The 20,747-nt window shown below is 38.3% G+C and overlaps 1 protein-coding gene across 3 annotated transcripts in view; it reads right to left on the bottom strand.

Annotated features, from left to right (window-relative positions):
* The window catches only part of SHANK2 (SH3 and multiple ankyrin repeat domains 2), a 272,573-nt gene that overhangs the window by 100,991 nt on the left and 150,835 nt on the right, over nt 1–20,747 (bottom strand). For all 3 annotated transcript variants that reach the window (XM_088525740.1, XM_088525741.1, XM_088525739.1), the window contains 2 exons: nt 10,294–10,376; nt 8,516–8,640 (listed from right to left, as the gene is read on the bottom strand). In XM_088525740.1, coding sequence (XP_088381866.1) covers nt 8,516–8,640; nt 10,294–10,376 — 208 coding nt within the window. The remainder of the gene's footprint in view (nt 1–8,515; nt 8,641–10,293; nt 10,377–20,747) is intronic.

Raw genomic sequence — 20,747 nt, 5'->3', positions numbered from 1 at the left:
GTGATGCAGCTTATGTCTTTCCTGGAGGAAGTTCTGTCTCTTCTTTGGTTCTTGTGTGATGTCTAACCTACATCATTTCAAAATTTTAACAACAACCAACTTGGCAGGTGTATATTTGATTTCTGTTAAGATTTCTAAAACAAATGCTTCCATTAAAAGAACATAGGACCCCAAAGTTTTGTCATATCACATGAGTGCAAGTCCAGTCCAAGTCTTTGTGAAATGGCTTTCCTGACATCTTTAATGACGATTATTGTTAGCAAGCATTAAACTGTTAGATCACGGGTATTTTGGGATGAAGTTTATCTCTGTTATGACTTATCTTGTCCAGGACCATCACATTTTTCTCTTACCCTCTCTTCTTGATTCCATTGACACTGAAGAACTATGACATTTTTCCAAAATCAATGCTTTTTATTCCAGGTTGTAAACAAACGCTAAAAATACTTCATCTTTGCAAACATACATATTTTCAATGTTCTCTTCACCAGCAGATAAACATACATTTAACTGCCTGTTAGAAGTTTGTTCTGGAAATATTCCATTAAGCCTTTCATCTTATTTAGTAGAACAATTTTCAGTGCACTAAGTCAGCAAATCTTTTAGAGACACCTCAGGTCCAACTACATCCAACACAACACAGGAGGAAAGTTGCCACCTGCCATGAAGACTATCCAGGTGCCCCTATTATTTTGAAAACAAATTCTTTCTGTGTGGCAATAATGTTTTTGCAACAAGTGAAAAGCAAGAAATCCTGGACCACAAGTTACTGCTAAAATATATGAAGTAAAAATGAAGTAAGCTTTAAGGATTATTCTTCTCTGTTGTTGTGCACAAGAGCCTCTGAAAAGATTTATATCAGTGTTATAACAGAATATAAAATATTATTTCTACTCTGAAATTTTAAGTACATTTCAACATTTTAATCAGATAAATTTACCAAGTCCTACAGATACAAGTTGTAACAAATGCTTTGCATATAACAACACAACTAGAAAGTTACGCTTTGAAAAGCTATCTCATTTCAATACTTTATTTCTCACTGTTCTCTTAAGACTCATCTTCTCCATAGTTCTACAATAACTTTGGAGGAGCAGTGACTCATGGAGAGATGACCACCTGTTTACTGTGGGAAAGCTTAGCCCACTTCCAACACTGAATGTTGTCATCCTCCAAAATCGGCCAGAAACTTTTCATTGGATCATCTGACAAACTATTTTGCCTGGTGTGTCCCATTTTTGACCACTGCCATGGTCTATTATAGATGACAGAGCTATATATTATTCATACCTACCCTAATACTGTGCAAGAACCCTAATTAGACTGAGAGGTAGATCAGAAATTTGTGATATTTTAATATCTACAGACACAGTAGGGTGAGAAAAGGAATAGGGAAGAAAACCTTTTCCTGCTTTTTAATTAACATCCATTAATTAATTAAAGCTGAACCCACAGACACTTTTCTATTGAGGACACATACTAGAAATTAAGTGCAAAAAAAGTAATAGACAAATGAATTCAGAGTTTTCACTGCAAGAACAATCTGAAAATTTCAAATTTCCCTAACCGCAAGTGTTTCTGTGGGGAGCAGTGAGGAGCTTGTTCTAGATAGCAACATGAAGTGATACATCTAACCCCTCTGAAACATCTAAAATAGCTTAGGAAATCCTTCATCAGTATTGTTAAAATATTATAATTAACAGGAAAACCTGCCAAGAAAGCCAAATAGAGCATATATCAAGTTCTAAAGTTTTCAATTGTTTGCTTTATCAGGTTTGGAGATGATGTCAAACAGATATTTGGATAGTTTGAGACTGCATGTAAGTGAAGCTATTTCTTCAGAAGAAAAGTAAGAGTTTGGGGTGGGGGAAAAGGGACAGTAGGGCAGAGAGGGTGCTTATAAAGTGTGTGATTTTCAGACATCAAGCACCTCCCTGTTAATTATTCTTGGGCAGATTGCTGGTTCATGAAGCATGACTTGCAGGTGTGCTTGGCTCTTCAGCATCACATATGTGATTGCTGCTCTCAGAATAAAAAAAGAAAACTGACTATAAATCAATATATAAGTACACAAATGCAAATCCAAGTTAGGGTATTTCTTGTGCTTGTAAAATGGGAGATACTTAACCTAAAATGCTTGCACTTCCTGAAAAAAAAGAGAAAAATGCTGAACATTAGATTAGTTCTGCTGCAGCACGCCCCAGCAGGAATGTATCAATTCTCCACAATTCAAAATAGGTTATGTGTCTTCTTTCACGTGTGACTTTGTTTGCAGGTTTGTAGTAATATCTCCCAATTAAAAGAAACTGTATATTTTCCCTAAAATGCCAGGCACAAGTACCATTTTTCGCATAGCTCCTTTCCAGCAGCCAGGTTTCCATAGTATCAAGAGACTTAAAAAAAAAAAAAAAAAAAAAAAAAAAAAAAAAAAAGCTTCAGAGAAATTAATTTTAATGTAACATCTTCTGGAAATCTCTGAACTATACCTTAAAAACTGTATTTGCTCATACGGAGTCATTAGCCTCAATACCTAAGCTCAGTACTGAAGAGCCAGAACTGCAGGAGTTGCATTATTGCTACACGATGTGATGGAGGATGCGCAAACATTGCAAGAGCAAAAACTCCACAGAGACGTGATTTCTGTGAAACACCGGGCAGGCTCTACAGCTGGATGACTCCGGCTGCCAGGTCGCCAAGATCTGGCTATTTGTAATAAGCTTATCTTTAAACAGATTCGCTCTCTTTACAGCAAGTCAGAGAAATATTGGTTTTCACATTCACAAGTCTAAAAGCTCCCTACGGGCAGCTCCAATTCCAAGATAGTTGTATGAGCTTCCGCAGAATATAAACGGTAGCAAACATTCCTTAAAAATACCGTGCCATGTAGGTCAAGATGTGCCTTTAAAACTCTGATCACATAGACCTGGCTGCATACAGCCAGTTCTGGCTTTTGCTACCTTTTTCACTAAAATTCCTCCCAAATCTTCCTCTCAAAGAAAGCTGATAAAAACCAGTTCCCAGTATCAAACAGATGCACACTACATTCCTGGCAAATCAGGTAAAATATTACTGTTTCTCTTGTACCTCAAGACCATAAGCTCAACATAAACCCTCTGCAGAATCAAGGCAATAGAAAAATGCTTGACAGATCTGCTTTGCACCTGGTTTTTGTATGTCTGACAATAGCAAAGTGATTTCATTTTTGTCTGCCTTTCAGTCTCATCTTAAAGCATATCATTTGCTTAGGCGTGAATAACTAAGCCCTTGCAAGAGCCAAATTGTCTGCCCATTTCCATCTGTGTCAAGAAAGCCAAGTTTTAATATAGTATTTTTAGAATTAAACAAGATTGGTTCATCTTTTCTATGATCACACTAAGCTAAAAAGAAAGATCCAAAATAGTTGTCATTTTTCTACAGTGCCTTTGTGCAGATCCAAAGAGCTTTGAAAGGAACAATAGTTTCATTCAGCTGCTACCACCCATTAAAAAAAATAAATCAAAAACCTTCAAACCGAAAACCTCACTTGGCGATTTTAAGTGGAAAGCAAGCAAAATACTTTTCCATCAAATGAAAAAGATGATCTGCTTCATGAGAGGGTATTGAGATCCAGCACTACTCAACATGGTACAAAGCCCTCACCTTGCAGGGCCCCGCTGTCCCACTTCTCCCACGCAGTGGAAGAGTTTCAAACCCAAAACATAACCAGAAAATTGCCTTTGGATTCTGCATTCGACTCATGACAAATGCATATATTTATGGCATTATATATACATATATATATATATATATATATGCACACACGAAAGAAAGCATTGCAATATTGCCACAGCACTGGTAAATCCCTCATCATCATCAAGATGCCAGACTACTCTGTGCACAAGGGAGGCAAATCCTGGCCAGGAAGTGGCCAAGGACACAACGGAGGCACCATGTCAGGGCCGCCCTGCTGCCTCCCTCCACCAAAGGAAGGAGTGTGACGGGCACTGACAGCATGCTGACAACTGGGTGCCAATATCCGGGGATTTTTATTTTCCCTCCCCTTCTTTCCTCCTCCTACACGCAATGCTAGGGAGGCTAAAACTGAAATACTGCATCAAGCTGGTAGTGGCCACACTTCTCAAAGGACGTGAACAAGCTTACAGAAAACAACTGAAAAAAAAAAAAAAAAAAGTCAGAAGACATGCTGTTAAGAAAATGCTAACAAATTTCTTTCAGAAACAAAAGAGAAACATGCAGCTTACAAATTCTAATCTACGTAGGAAAAAAAAATATTTACCTACCTGAAAAAAAATATTTAGAAAAAAGATCTGGTGGCAGAAGCTAGAAAAGTTCACCAAAAAATAAGAGAAAATTCAGCCCTAAAGTAATTAATGAAGCTCATCTAGGGATGGGAAGATTTCTGTTAACTAAAAGGAACTAAAACAGCATCTGCTGGCCTTTTAAAACTCCAGTATTTCCAGTCAGCAATGGAATACAGATGCAAGATTGCTATACTTGCCAAAAATATTCATGACTCCAGTGTAAATTATAACAATAGAGCTGAAAGCTTTCTGTTCAGATCCATTTTGAAGTTGGTATGAAGTGTTTGCTGGAATAAAACAAAGACCTAGCCTGCTACTAAATCTGAATCTAAAGTTACTTGTGTGCATATGCATGTGTACCCATGTGCCTGCACACACACGTGAATGTGTAATTTTATTTAGAGAGACTTTTAAAGTATCTGGAATAAGTGCTTTACTGCTACTCCTACATACAGTCAGAGGACAGATATCTTTATCCAATGCTATGACAAAATGATGCCACATGTAATAAAATGACTCCTTCACTTGTTGCTTAGAAAAAAAGGTTGTACCAGTAAATTCAGTTAGCACATGACAAGACATATAGGCACTTGTACTACAGACCATTTTGCCTGTTTCAGTACATGTTCCAAGTGAATTGCACTGCAGTAAAATCATATCTTCTATTAACATTTCCATTTTTGATTGTCAAATCAAACTTCAAATTTTGTTTTTGTGCTTCTTACTAATAGTATACTGGATTTATCTAGTTTCCTCAAACCAAATGTAAATAAACAGCCATCCTGCTTGGATAACAACTTTTGAACTCATCTGTAAAAATAAATGACTATTTATAGAGCAGTAACGCCAACTGCAATGCCTCACTCGGCGAGCAAACGCGTTATACTGGTAAACATCACAGAATCGGTGTCACTTTTGTAGTGGGGAGATCCCGACATTATCCCTTGATATTAGATGTGCTTGGCTGCAAATGAAAAACCTCACATACCACATCAGGTAACACCTGTAAAGCCATCTGCACATGTATAGGTGCACCGATAACAAGTGCTTCCTAAATTAGAGTTCAGTGAATTAGTTAAGATAGTCTGGACTCTACATGTTAAAACCACCACCACCATCAGCAAAAAAGACAAAAACAAAAGAGATTCTGAGATTAAATGCCCTCTTCCAGTTAAATGGATCTGGTTTTACTTAAGTGGGTGATAGCTGTATATTAATTAAAGCAAATCTCAAAAGGGGGCAGTGCAAATTGCTTCCTGGGGCAGTTGCAAGTTGAACTGCAGTATTCAGCAATTCATCTGGGTTTATGCTGAGATGGACTTCAGCACTGAATAATGTCAACAAAACGCTAAGTGCCTAAAGATCACTCAGAAATAAGAGATTCATGGTCAGAGCCAATCCACCTTTGTTTTGCAAATATTTCAATTAACAAATCAGCTTGCTATTCTTTTTTCAGATTAAGCATCTACAAATAAATGTACTACAAAAATCCAGTACCACTAGTAACTTTACAGTAGCTTACAAAGGCTGCATAGTTTAATGATTACCATAATTTCTGAAATGCTCTCCTAAAGCAAACCACAATCTTTTATCCTGGATTTTACTTTATCTCTTATCTGCCTTTTTAAAATGGGCAGTTCCTAAAATGCAATAAAACACCAGTGCAAAAAGGACTAAGTAGGACAAGCTATACAGTATCTCTGTTATAGCAAGCAAGCCAAAACCATATTCCATTTTTGACTGTATATTAAAGTTAAGGGGGAAAAAAAAAAAAAAAAAAACACGGCACGTGAATTCGGAGTTAGGAAAATGCTTATAAATGCATATCATGGCAGCTGCCTTTAGCTATCTCTTTCAGTTTTAAACCTATTCATGCACTTTTCTGATAACTTTTGTGCTCTGTTCGGAAAAGTCACTAAGCATGTTACAATTTTACCAGAACAATACATGTTCAAGTTTCAAACAGGGAAAAAGAGCATGTGTTATTAGAAACTCAAACAATGCCAGTTAACACGATATCTCCACGGGAAAGTTTAACATTAAACTCTGAGTTTTCAGATTAAAGCCAGCTGTAGAGGTTGGACAAATAGACATCACGTGGCTTTTCAAAAGAAACTTGAGCAAAAAAGAAAAAAAAAGCACAGCCCTCAGCCAGGGGTTGCACAGCTCCAGATGAGAGCCCCTGCAGGCCTCTACCAAGCACAGACCACAACAGTTCTCTATATTCCCTTTATATCTTCTACTAAACACACCTTGCCTTCAACATCAACCTAACTCAGCGCACTCATGAGAGCTGTGAAAGTTTTGCACCCTTTGGGAACCGTCACTGCACACGAAGAGACCATCTCCTCCATCTCTGCTTCTGAAGGCCGCATCTCCCCTCCAGACTTCTCCTCCCATGCTGAGGAGGGCAGGGGCTCCCCTCGCCTGCCAGTCTCTCCGGTGGGAGCCCAACTCCGCTCCCCCAAAGCCCGGCGCCTGCCCCGAGCGCCATTCGTAGGGGTCCGAAACCCCCTTCATCATTCAGGTGGCATTTGTGACCAATGATTTGTGACCCTTTAGAAAGGGTTGAGGTGGCACTTGCACACAACCACAGCATAAACTTTCGAGCCATAGAAGCAGCTATCCGACAGCAAGGCACATTGAATACACCAGTTGCAATAACCACACACTGCAATAGGCCGTACACTTAATTCTTATTAATTCAAGAGAAGAAATAGTCCGTTATTCCTACCAGTGCAGGAGTAGATAACTGGAGACCTGCCTTCAACACCTTTTTGCACCCTCATCTTTAAAGATGGCTCTGCTCCAAGACTGCACTGTGCACCACATGTGTAGTTCATAAAAGAGAAAAACCTCTGACACAGAACTCTTCAAAACAGCAAAACTGCTAATTTTCAGGATTGTTATATCCTGCCAATTCAAGTTGAAAAATTCAAAAGAGCACCGATAGTACCGATCACCAGAAATTACATAGAAATGGATTTGGTTTGTGTGCAACAGCTTTTTCTTTCAGAACTGGTTACAAATAAACTGGACTGCATCAAGTATGGACGAACACCCTGATCCAGCAACCTTTCAGAGTCCGAGAAGCACTGAGGAGCAAGTGCTCCTCTAAAATAAGCAGTATGAAAAATGTACTTTGACACCCAGACAATAAAGTACATCTCTTTATTTTAAAAGCCTACGAAGCCCTTTCTCTCACTGCGACAAAGTGAAAAAGCTGTGCAACTATTTTAATTCAGTCATCGTGGGAGTTGAATGCACACAATAAATGAAAGCTGAACAGCTCTATCCTCTCCTGAATGCAAAAGCTAGCTCTGCAAAAATAAACCGTACAGTAGCAGTAAATAGCTTCACAAAATACATATACACCTGAAGGAAAAGCAAAACAAAAAAAACAACAGATCTTATAGTCAAGACCTCAGCTGTGCTGATCCATCCTGAAACACCTGTCTTCAAATAGTTCTACAGAATCACAACTTCACTTTAGTGGTCATGGAAGGGTTGTGGAAGGAAGATGAAAAACATCTCATGCCATGATCATGTGGCAATCCAACCAATAGCACTAGAAGCAGTACCAGCAATTTTATAGCAGAACATAAATGCCGATCAAAAAATCCACCCAAAAATGCGATGCTGCTTTTGACAGAAATGAAATTTTAAAAACATCTTATTTACGTTTTGCATGGAATACTTTATATAGCAATAACATCCATTCCTTATTTTTATAACTGGTTTTACAATGCATCATTGCAAATATTTTATTTCAATCCAAAAATCATTTGTTTTATTCAGCATGATTTCTCACCTGCACTAGATCAATGATACTTCTGACTGCAGCAGTAGTTGTACAAGAAGTCATTAATTCTGGTGAATCCCTCAAAAATAGAGGGTAATTGGCAGCAATGATAAATATTTGAATTGAATAATGCAAAGTAGAATCAAACCCTCCATATTTGTCTGATAGCATATATCCACACACTAAAAAGAACAGATAGGAACTTCTCTATTGATCTGAATGTTGTTCTTTTTACTGCTTTCCTAAATACTGTATTGAAAAAAAAAAAAAAAAAACCTATGTGAAGTACATTACTGTTGCTAGTCCACCGAGCTTGCTATTGAGAAGTGCCGTATGTTTTTTTGAGAGTATACCTTGCCAAGGGCCTTTTTCCCCACCAGAGCATTCACAAACAAATTCCAGTATCTCCTACCTCGATCAAAAAGTCTCCAGTTCTCAAGCCAGCTTGCCATGCTACTCCCCCTTCGTCCACTGATTCCAAGTACTGCAAAGCAGGAAAGGCTGGAGTTGGGGTGAATTCTTCAATAGGTGTATCAGCTTTAAAAATAAATACCACATTAAGAAAGAAAATTATGGAATGCTTACAAACATGACTTGGCTTAGGCCCTTTACTGGCCATTCACATTCATTTTTAGCTAAAAATGTTGGGTCCTGAAAGTGAGGGGACTGTGCCTCTGAGTATCAACATCCTGGGAACAGAGTGCAACCTCTCTACAGTCACAATCCACAGGTCGTCAATTCGGGGAGGAAAAAAAAAAAAAAAAAAGCTTCTTTACTGACACAAACCAGCAAGGCTCTAGGAAGCAGTAGCTGGATTCCAACTATTTCAGTATATTCAGCCTTACTTCAAGTAAACCTTTTGTGAGCCTAGCAAAATGCTTGTAACCCTGGAAACACTAACTAAAAATGAATTATGTGTAGCCAAAAGAAAGCCTCTGGGAAGAAGGGGGGAAAAAAAAAAAAAAAAAAAAGAGGGAGGTATGTGAGTACATAATAAAAAGCAACTAATTTTTTCTTTCAGATTTAGATGCATGTTATGAAGAAGATAACAGAAGAAACCATGATTTTACAGAAGGAAAGCAGAGCAGGCCTTGTGATAGCCCTCCCTCCCTCTGTCACGTACACAAGAAGCAGGAAAGTCCTTGGCTCTTTCACCTGAGGTGCCCTCGCTGGTACAGAAAAAATAGGGGAAAATTCTCGGACATGCACAGAGGGAGTAACTTCAGCTTGATGCATAGACAAACTCTGTCATTGAGCCAGCTGCTCGAAGGTAGCACTAATGACTTTCCTAGTAAAACTCTAAAGATGTTTAGTTAGCTAAAATTGGAAAAGCTTTTACCACACTGAAAATCCATGGTGTCATGGATTTGGGGGGTTGGGAAGAAAGGGGGGGTGCTGTTCAGGCAAAAATGAAGTCCCAGGAATGAAGGCTTGGAATATTTTTCATGTTCAAGAAAGGCAAGGGAGAACCCATGAAAAAAATAGGGGGAGCAAGAGATGGGACATACCATCATATTTATATTTTTAAATGCACAAGGGACGAATAGGACTGAAAGTCAAAAAACAAAGCATTAAACATAATGCTTTTTTAACTCTTAAAGATGCCATTAATGTGGGTTTTAGCCCACAGAAAAGTAACATGCAGTTTAACATATGAGTAGCTTTTTAAATGAGCACACTACAGGCCATGCAACATACGTGCAGTTTCTGGAGATACAAAAAATGCTCATATATTCATACTAAAACTGCACCAATGTCACCTTGCAGAAGATCCACACCTATTTTCAACAAAGCATCTCTCTCTCGCCTATTTCTATTCACAGAGCTATTTAAAGAGCCTGACATTGGAAATAAAGCGGCAGCTTTTGCAGGAGAAGCAGGCTTCCCCCAGCCAGACAAACTGCACAGCAAAACAGGTGAACGCCACAGCGTTACATATGCCAACGCAGGAAAAAAAAAATGCAGATAAAACTTCCTCTTCCCCGAATGATTCTACGGTGCTTCTGCCGTGCAAAAAAGGCAGAGTGCTCGAGAGAGAAGCCCCTCGAGCCCACCGAGGAGCAGAGCAGACCGAGAGCCCTGTTGTCTAGCAACCGAGTGCACCACGAATAATTCCTGCCGATATGCAGGGATGTATAAATTTCTCCATGCCAGCGTACATCACACACACACACAGCCCGAGGCACCTACCTTTTGCCCCTCTGAGCACAAATCCAAATCCTTCATTGTCCTTTTTCTGCAGGACCACTGCCTTTTCTTCAATGATGCAGTCACTGTAGAGAGAATTCCGAGGATAGCGACCATTATTACATCCCTTCATCACCACCGTGGTAGCTGCTCCTCCAGTGTGCAGGTTCATCATCATCACAGCCAGTTAATCAAATAATATCGCAGTAACCAAGCATGGGGAAACACAGAACGGAGAGCGGCGGGGGGAGACAAAGACGGAGACGGAGGATGAAAGGGAACATGACAATGCAACTTAAAGGAAATAAAAAAGGCAGAGAGGAGAAAGAAAGAAGGAGAAATCATGCACGGTGGTTTGTGTTCTATATGAATGCCTGCATGGACATGTGATCATGTAATCTGTGGGCTAGCCAGGACTCTAAAAGGAAAAAAAAGTAAAGTGAACTGAACGACAGCATCATTAATAAACTCCTCGATCGCGGATGTACCAGATGCATCTTCTAGTGAAGCCAAAATGAAACCAACCAGAAGAAAAATGAGGCAGCATTTTAAATTTAAAGAGAATATATTATGTTTTTATATTAGCTAACTAAAAGGCACAAATATATTCTGAAAGCTATGCCTTGCATCAAAAGCCCTTTTTCAATCCTATTGAATGTTGCATGCTGCAAGAATCCCACATGATCATCTGACAGCCTACAATGCTAACAACGTGCAGCTGCCTTGGCGTCATCGAGCACAAATTTCCAGAGCACCGAGAATCTGCATAATTGAAATAGTAACAAGGCATGTGCAATCAGGAAAACACATTTCCAAGGAATATTTCACCTCTCCTGATAAACAATTAATATTATAAAGCAAGGAGACGTTTTAAAGGAATATTTATGTAAGGAGTGTGCCCTTAAAGAGAAAGTAGCCTTAGGAATCTTACTCTCATTGGCTCAGAAAAAGAGTAGACAGAGGAGGAAGAAAAGGCAGAAGAATCACATTAAAATGGGACCTTTGATATAGAGGGCACAACCCACAAAAGCCTTGTTTATACTTGTTTAGTATATTTTGTTAAAACTACTGTTAGTTTGCTAAAAAATAAAAGAAAAAAAAGAAAAAAAAAAAGATTTTGAACATTCTTTCCAAATACAAAAATCATTACGATAGATGTTTCAAGGCATTTTTTTGAGTAAAGACAGTGTCACAGGTTAGTATTCATGAATAAGAATGTAAAACACAAAGGTGAGGTGGTTTTAGAACACATAAACACCTACAAAAGCTATTTAAGACAGAAAGAAGTATAAGCAAGTTTTATTTCCTTAATTTTGTTTTAGCTAACTGATGCTGCCACTGGTCATGCAGAGAATCTAATCACTAGAGCATTTAGTGCAATAAGAGACAGCAACTGCTTTGGTGACATTAATAAACCAGAAGGGAAGGAGAAAACTAATTAAAAGAAAAATTGGTGTGACCTTTTTATTTAAAGCACTGAACTGCGACAAGGATGATGATGTCAGGACACCAATGGAGAGCCTCCAAACTCCAGATCTTTCACGTATGACAGACAATTCTTCTGGTGATTTTCCAACTCTGAGGCAAGCAGCTTCATGCTACTGCTAACGTGATAATAAAATTAGGTCTTCCAAACTACACAATATTCAAAGCTTATAAATAGAATAACATGCGAGTTAAAGACACCATGGTGGTGACCTTTTTAAGCTTTCTGACCACCAGATGTGCTGGATAAATATGAGAAGCTTTTGAACGCTGCCTCGCAAATCACTGTCATTTAACCATGTAATTCAGATGTTAGCTTTCCCTGCAATGAGTGTCCCACTATGGAAATAATATAACATGAAAAACTGTGTATCTTCAGAATGATGAAGACGCTTCTGCCTGAGGACACGGGGGTGGGATGGAATAGACAACTGGAAGTCATCTTACGTCACAGCGCTGAGACCCCCCCAGTGCCTAATGCTACAGGAATTGAGCAACCACACCAGCAGATTGGCTGATTTTCTTCGAGCTCCTAGTAACCTCTCCGTAACACGCTGCCATGGCACACACGCTGCCGCCACGGCGCTTCGCGTTCGTCCACTGAAGAGTCAACAGAAAAGCTGTCTCCAGCCTGTGGCTTAGCTCTGGACAAATTCACAATACCCGTTTCCTCCAACTGCCCTAGAATCAATCAACAGCTTCATAAAAGCTTGGAGAGTACCTTTAGGAACCTAATCATAGAAAGCCTTTGGTTCATAGGGAAAAACAAAACAATAACAACAAAACGCTGCTCAAAATACTCAATCCTCATGTCATCCAGATCCAAAAGCATAAAGAATTCACAAGACCATTATCTAGATCAAACTTTGCTTCGATTCCCTCATTTTTCTCAAAAGAAAACAAACTTACCCACAATATCTTTCCGTAAAAAGCTGAAAGCTAAATTTCCAAAACCTGTGCTTGGAAAAGATCTCGGGTGCTATCCATGTGATCAGCATTAGACATCTGCGCCTAATGAAGTCATCTAGGGTCCTCCACTCAGTGGAGGAAAGGAGCAGGCAATTCCAAGGTGTGCTCATTGCATCCAGTCGGATACCCCGGACGAAAACCGGGAAAACCACATGTTGTTTTCTTTTCAAGCACACACACAGACTTATTGTATCTACTGCCTAGTTTTGTACCTTGGTTTAGACGTTGCAAGCAGGAATACCAAACTAGCCAAATGTTATGGAGTTTTGTGTATTACGGGGAGCAGGAGCAGAAAGGAAAGGGAAGGAGAAATAGAAAATGAATTTTTGGTGAGAGAACATACCAGTGATCTGCGTTACTTTAGCTTACAAAAGTAATACTTCCAGTGATACACCACATAAGGAAAATTCCATCACCACCTATAAAGCAAAAATGTAGGCTTGAAAAAAAAAAAATATCTGCTGTGTAGCCATTCCTTTCCATTTACATAGCAAGAGCAGAGGACCCTATGGCAAGGTCAGTGAAGAGTTGCTTAAAGTGATCCATAAATTAATTCTGCCTTCCAATGCAAAAAGGCTAAGAACCAGCAGCAGGAAAACCATGGAAAACATACACAGAAAAAAGAAAAAGAAAAAATCTCTGCCCCATCTCCAGGCAAGACCTCTTTCCAATCCCAATATTTGCTTTGCCACACCGGGTTCTCTCATCTCGGTATCATCCTGGATGTCTTCACAGGAGATATGCCGAAGGTCTGTTCACAGTCTACTTGGTCCTGGCAGGCTAAGAGGTGCCAAATGCAAAGTAGGTCAAATTTGCTCACCAGGAACCTTCTTGGCAGCATTTCTCTTACCCTGAAGGTGTTGTAAATACTTAGCAACACAACGCAAAAGGGTTTTAGCTTCCAGTGACAAATAAAGGAGTTGTTATGGTACAGCCCTGCTCAGAGGTCTGATCTCAAACAAGGGGAAGCAGCACTTTGAGGCCAGGACGTGGCTCTGCGCAAGGCTGAGAGGTCCCCAGCATCTTTGATGATACGGCCTCATGCCACATTCCAGTAGGTTAAACATTTGAAGTCCATTTCTGTCCTATCTCTTACTGAAATTAAGTAGTGTCTGTTTCAGAGATGAGTTTTCAGAATAATACTAGTTCCATATTATAGTAATAAAATGAGTAATTTAAAAATCAATAGCTCATTACTTACATAGGGCCCTCGTTACTTTGCCTTTGGGCTGATTAAGCCCAAGATTCGCTGCATATAAAGTTAAATGCACAATACAGCCTGTCAAGTGCAGAATACTTCTGGATTAAATTCTGTGAAAAATCCTAACTACAAAAATATCAGGCAAAAAAGTCAATCCAAAACCACTTTTGCTTTATCCGTACACTAGACAATAGAAATGTTCATCTGTACATAACTGCTGTGACACTAAAGTGTTTGAAAATTTTGCAAAAGGATACATAACTTTACAGACTCGTAAAGAGTGAAAGTGAGATTTACCATGAGCAGGAAGACACCGAAGATTTGAACTCACCCATCGTAATACTCATCATCTGTGTAGACTTTTCAAGACAGCAAGAGTTTCTACTACTTCTCTAACAGTCCATTAAAACAATACTTGAGAAAAGAGGCAAAAAGGCTAAGTTCTTTATAAAGATCTTTATGAAGAAAAGATCAGAGGTTGAAGCACAGGTTCCTGACGGAGGCAAAACCATGAAAGCTAGCCATGAAGCGTCAAACAACCAGACCCTATCATAAAGCATGAATTACTCCAAAACAAAAGTCAAAATACTCAATTATAAAGATGGAAGCCATCAGGACCATAAAACATGTTTAAAGAGTTTGTATCTCATGAGTCATAGCTGAATCTGAAAACTGGCATGTAGAGTAGTCCCTACTGAACTGATTGTCATTATCTGGAAACAAAAATGGTATATGGTATATTGTCAATTTTTCCCCACGGTAGCGAGAAAAAAAAAGAAAAAAGAAAGAAAAAGAATTTGAATGGCAGGTATTTTCCCCCTTCTCTCCAATCACGTATGCCACAGAAACACAGTCTAGGTCTAGTCCCTTGCCTTTAACAGCAGCAAAAAACTTGAGTGTCAGACAACCAAAATTACAACCAAATTATCAGCCTTCTCGGCTCACAAGGCCTTCAGTCAGATGGCTTTACCCATCAGTGAGGAATTACCTTGGCCAAGTTCAATTCTTTCAGGTAAATCTGAATTTTCTCATAAGAACTTTTTTTTTTTTGTATTCTCTCCTCAGTGCTCCCAAAATTCCTTTTTTTTTTTTTTTTTTTTTTTTTTTTGAAAGATCTACTGAATACAGTTGGCGCCAGTGAAACTACAGACCAAAGGAAACTTTTTTTAATCCATGCCAGACACACACCCACAGGAACCTGACCCTCTCCCTAAATTTAGATAGAATGTCTGAAAGGAATTGCACAAATCCTAAGACAGTTGATTTACATCAGTTAGGCTGAGGTTCAAGCCCACAGAAGAGCATTCCGAAAGGGCATTTAAGAGCAGCTCTTGCTTCATGTTCCAACTTTTAAAGCCCATTAAAGAATTCTTTCTCTGAAGACTTCCCCTGTTTTGGGAAGTTACCTATTCTGATAATATAGATAATTGAAGCGATATCTACAGCAAATCTTTTTGTAAGATAATAATGAACTTCCAGTGAAAAAACTTCTGTCATTGCTGGAAGGGGTCAACCTTATTATTTATAGTCATCTAAATTAATGATTTCTGGAAAAAAAATAATAGAATTTAAGATTATTGAAGGCTCTGTACTTGATTGCTCAAGTTTTCTATGAATAGATCATCCAGCTGAGTCTCTTACAGGAAAGACTTGACAACTCTTGTATAAAACGTAGAACAGGACTCACTTCCTTACTAACTACAACAGCGACTATAGCACTTTGTATGGGAAAGTACACAGATGGCCCCTACTCAACCCGCTTGCAGTCCAAACCTGTTATTATCCTTATAGAATTCTTTTCCTCTACTCTACTATTTGTAGCAAAAACCTTCACATTGCAATAGAAAGGATACACAGTCCTGTATTCTCTGTTAAATTCACATTTCTCCAGGAGTGAATGGCTAGCACAGCATACCTGTATCATCCTCAGCTGGCTATACTTGGATCAAATAAAGAATCGGGAAAAGAAGAGACAAGATTTCAAGGATACTCAATATATTTTGTACAGCCATAGACAGTCCGTATATGATTTTTAATATCTCCTGTACTATTGCAGTTTCTACAGACTTCATTAAATGTCATCTAGAAACATCTGATCATGAGAAAAGTGAGGCTATATTTTCCACGGAAAGCTGCTTGTTGGTTACCGAGGCACATTCCCATCTGTAATATGCCATAAAAGACATGTAGCCATACCCTAACTCCTATAGGGCTTCTGTTTCCATTGCACTGTGCAGAAATTGCAGACAACTGTAAAACCTGACAAGGGATGCAATTTCTTTCACTGAAAAAGTTATTGCGCACTTTCAAACAAGTAATCCAGCCTATTTTATTGGATGGTGAATACTTCCTAGCCCTGGGAAAATGGACAGCTCTTCAAGTTACCAAAAAACACAAATATCTGTCACAAAATGATTTGACTAGAAAGTAGGAGAGATTACGCTACTTTTCCCAGCCCTATAATTGATAGGGTTGACCAGAAGATTAACTATAGTTGTGCAAGGTAAAAAGCAATCTATTATAAAGAAAGTAACAAATACTATACACTCTCATTAAATTTATCCTATAGAATATTAAGGAAAAATACAGGTTTTAAAGAAGAAACACATTCAATTTTATCATACAAGTTAAAAAAATGAAGATTTTCTCTATAAAGAACAAATAAGAAATGCACACTCTTGATATTTGTACACATTATTTTAGTCAGACATAAATTACACTCAATATTATATTTTTTACTGTGTAAAATGAGGCATTAGGTAATCTAAAAATAGACCCAGATCAGTCAGTTTGGCTCATCCTTCTTTTTTTTCTTTTTCCTTCCACATTTTAACCTTAAGCTGCTGAAACTGAACTGGCAAAGTAACATATTAATAAAGCAAAACAGGAAGTCAGAATCAACTTCTTGGAAGTATAAATCATGCAGTCTGATTTTACAGTATGGAGAAATCTCAGTATCACAAAGAAAAAAAGTCAGTGATAAGCTCATGGTCTTATTAAAATATACAACATATCAAATACACGAGTTTGTTTTAAAAGAGAAATGTCATCCTTCTCTTCCCACTCTACCTGCAGAGAGAAAACAAAAAAAAAGCATGGGAGGCTGCTGATGAAGCAAGATTAAAAAAAGGAAGGATTAATTCTCCTATTAATTTCAACTGTATTTAAAAATAAATAGTCAACTCTAGCATTACACATAACAGAGTAAAAAACTAAACATGAAACACTTAGGTAGATATCCTTCAAGTTTGTTCCCTGAGAGTTTTATAGTGCAGAGCCCTTCAAACCATTTCATACAGATGTTCCAAGAATCTCATTAGTATTTTGTACTTGTACTTGATAGTTACTGGCAATTTTCATTGGTAGTTATCAAATCTTTGAGCAATCTAAGCTTGTGCTATGAAAATATTAATATTCATTGCTGATACTTTGTACTTTGAACAAATAAACAGACTGTACAAACTTATACATATGTTTACGTAACAAGAACATTCATCCACCTTGCTTTTTAGGCTTGTATTTCTCTACCTAAAAGCAGGTAGCACTTTTAGCCTATGCTATTGTTGCCACCAAAATGCAAGGAAAGGGGAATTTTCTCCCTAATCATCTTAACACACAAAGCATTTACACAAAAGGAATAATAATAACAAAAACTATTAACACCACCACTTTTCTACATTTTTTTTTTGAATCAGTAATTTTACAAAAGGTGGTCAGTATTATTACAGATAACCACAGTAACAGAAATTAATGTGTTCAAGGTTACCACACAGAATAATAGAACCAAGGAAGCAAATCCAGATTTATTTAGATTTAAGATATGAAAGAACAAAAACCACATAATTACATGGAACAATAATGACTTTCTTCCTTTGACACAGCATCTCAGCTAGCTCATAAGGCCTGCTCATCAGTCTCTGTTTATCTCAGAGCTGCCATCTATCAGACAGGTTTTTGTGCGTTTTTCCAGCCACTTTCCAAGAGAGCAAATGGAGAATAGGCACAGACCTGCTGGGTCAGACCAGGGTCTGCGGAGCCCAGCATCCATCACAGGCCAGGAGTGCGCGTGCCAGAAACGGGAGTGCAAGAGGAACAAGCGTATTTGGTGCTTCCCAAGTGGTGCTCCACCAGCCTGAGGCAAAGCCAGGCTCCTTGCTCTTTGTCTTACTGAAAATATGATACATCTTTTCTGTTTTCCTTGCACTATTTTTGTCACTATGCTCAGGCATTCATGGTAACGCAGGGAATATATCAGCCCTCCTCAGGATTTCTTGATTGATGTTTCTATAATACACTTCAGTCAACATATTCCTGACTTCAGTTTTAAAGTTTAAAAATGCATTACAAACCCTTTAGGGTAGCAATTTGGCTTTGCAAATTTTTGTAACAATTATTAAATTCACATTTTAGTATCACAATTTGAATTGCTCACTCAGTAGTTTAAAAAGTCTAAACATTCCAGCAGTTTAACATAAATAAGTTATGAAACAGTGGAGAGGGACTGGTGTTAACTAGGAGTTATGTCAAAATGGCTTTCAGAGGCTCCATCACACCCCAACACCTCCCGTTCTCTATCGTGAACAGGAGATCTCATCTTCCTCTTGTTTTGGGTTCCTTGGAAAGTGATCACAGCTCTACCATAACAAGCCCAAGTAACCCCAATTTCAACTTTATAGACCCAAGGATTTCACTTAAAACTCTGCACTGCATGGCACTGTACAATGCTTTAATTATCAAGACATCAAAGTCCAAACTTGTTCTTTCCTAAAATGAGCAAGATGCTGTCAAAGTGGACAGAGGATAGTTTTTCCAAAAATATTTTCCCAACTTATTTTTTCTTGTGAAAGAACTTTTAAAAGATAATATAGGATGGGAGATTTGTACTCTTTAGTGTTTCATTGTAGACAAGTTAAAGTGGCTTCAATTAGACTTTAATTTTCACACATTCGTTTTAAAATCCTGACTAATCACCATGTGATTTTACAAGCTCATGAACAGCAAAAGGGAGACTGCATCTTTCTACCTTTTTTTTTTCCTCTAAAAGATAGTCCCACCTCTCTCTATTTCCTTTATCATACTAAATCCTAAAGTTATTCAAAGCCTACTCCAAATTGTAGTTATGTATCTGCAGGCAGCTTCAGGAATGCGCATCTTAACAGTTTCCCTGACTAACAGGAATTTTCATCAGTTTTCTCAAAGCATGGCCAGCATTTACAAATCTTCAGTTTAGCCCACAACTTTGGTAGCAGCAATGAAAAAAAAAAAAAATCACTGACATTGCAGATCCCAGCTGCTGAAGAGAATAGAGGTTTGCTTCATTAAAACTGGCAGTTACTTCCCTTAATTAAGTGAAGGCTGACCTGGAATCTCTCCATGCTGCCCCCTTTCCTTCCATGTTCAACTATAGCACCTTGGCATTATTTCTGAACATAGGCAGCTTTTGCAGTAAAAAACTGTGGTTTATCATGTCAACTAATCCAAGATACATAGAGATTAAGCGTATTGCAGAATTCACAACTTTGAAATGTTCACAGCAGAAATACAAGAACCTCTATCACAGGTATGACTCTTCTCCAGACAACATAATGCTATGGGTCAGGTATCTGGAGAGAAAAGAATCCGTACTGGCAGCCTTTGGATCACACAAAAACTCCTTGAAGGTATCAGCCCTGGTTTTCAATGGCAGCATTAAACTGTTTTAATCCTGAGACCTATTGTCCATGCCCAACATGCTTGCTTGCTTTAAGAAGCAGACAAAGCAGAAGGAACACTTTTTCCTCTCCAAACTCTCCAGTTAGCACTGTTTCTTAGTGCATGCTTTTAATTTAATCGTCATTATTCTTCTGTTGGCAATTTTGCCATGAAAGCAGTTTTAGGAAAATGCTTAGTTGTTAAAACAAATCTTTGTGGATACATTTCAGTTTAAATTTAGCCTTCACCAAGATGATTTCTCCAAAACAGTGTTATATGAGAGAGAGCAGGCGCAGCCAGTGATACCACCAGCCACTCAAATCTCACATCTGCTAGTCGCTCCAACCTGACATCCCCACCACCATGTATCTTTTGGCCCAGTGAAATAATATAGCCCCCATAACACTTTATTTCACTTTAATTTCACTCAGGAAATCTGTTGATCTCTTTGCTAAAGCCTTACCTCTAAAAAGAGACATCCAGCCGAGAAAATCTGACAAACTTACCACGGCTGCAAAATCACTAGTTGCTAAAAGCAAGACCTAAGTACTTTAAACAAACTTCACTATTGGGAAGGCAGGAATCAACTTAAAAAGGCATTGATTATTTCATGGAAAACCACTCACTGAATAGTTTTGCATCTTACTGTAATTGTTTTAGACTTTAATATGCATCTTTATACAACTATACTACAGATTTGAACAAAGAGATACTCTGATGAATATTAGTAGAATTACAGTTCAGCCTCTTTATCTCCCATTTTAGCAATTAGTTTACATGTCTTCTGTAGTCACCAACATGAAAAGCTCAGTTATGGCAGTATGCAATAGTGGGGCGGGGGAAGAAGGTATTCTGGAAGGCGCAAAGTGGTTTATTAGAGGGAAAAGTCATTTCCATTAGAAATTAAGTAACTAGTAACTGTTAAGGAAAACTTTACATTTTATATCTCTTGTTCCACAAAATGCTATGATACCTTAATTACTGCTTAAGCCTGCAAGTTCCTGAATTGTATGAAATTGATGAGGGGCTGCATACTAAAAGTGAGGTGCGCTCCTCTTTCTGCCTTACACATAAGTAGGGTAGCTCAGCAGTGCCAAATCAGTCCTCAAAG

Source organism: Tinamus guttatus, unplaced genomic scaffold (genome assembly GCF_059628265.1).
Source record: "Tinamus guttatus ecotype Peru unplaced genomic scaffold, ASM5962826v1 Tinamus_guttatus_pri_ptg000240l, whole genome shotgun sequence".
Lineage (NCBI taxonomy): Eukaryota > Metazoa > Chordata > Aves > Tinamiformes > Tinamidae > Tinamus > Tinamus guttatus.
This window is presented reverse-complemented; position numbering and strand designations above follow the sequence as displayed.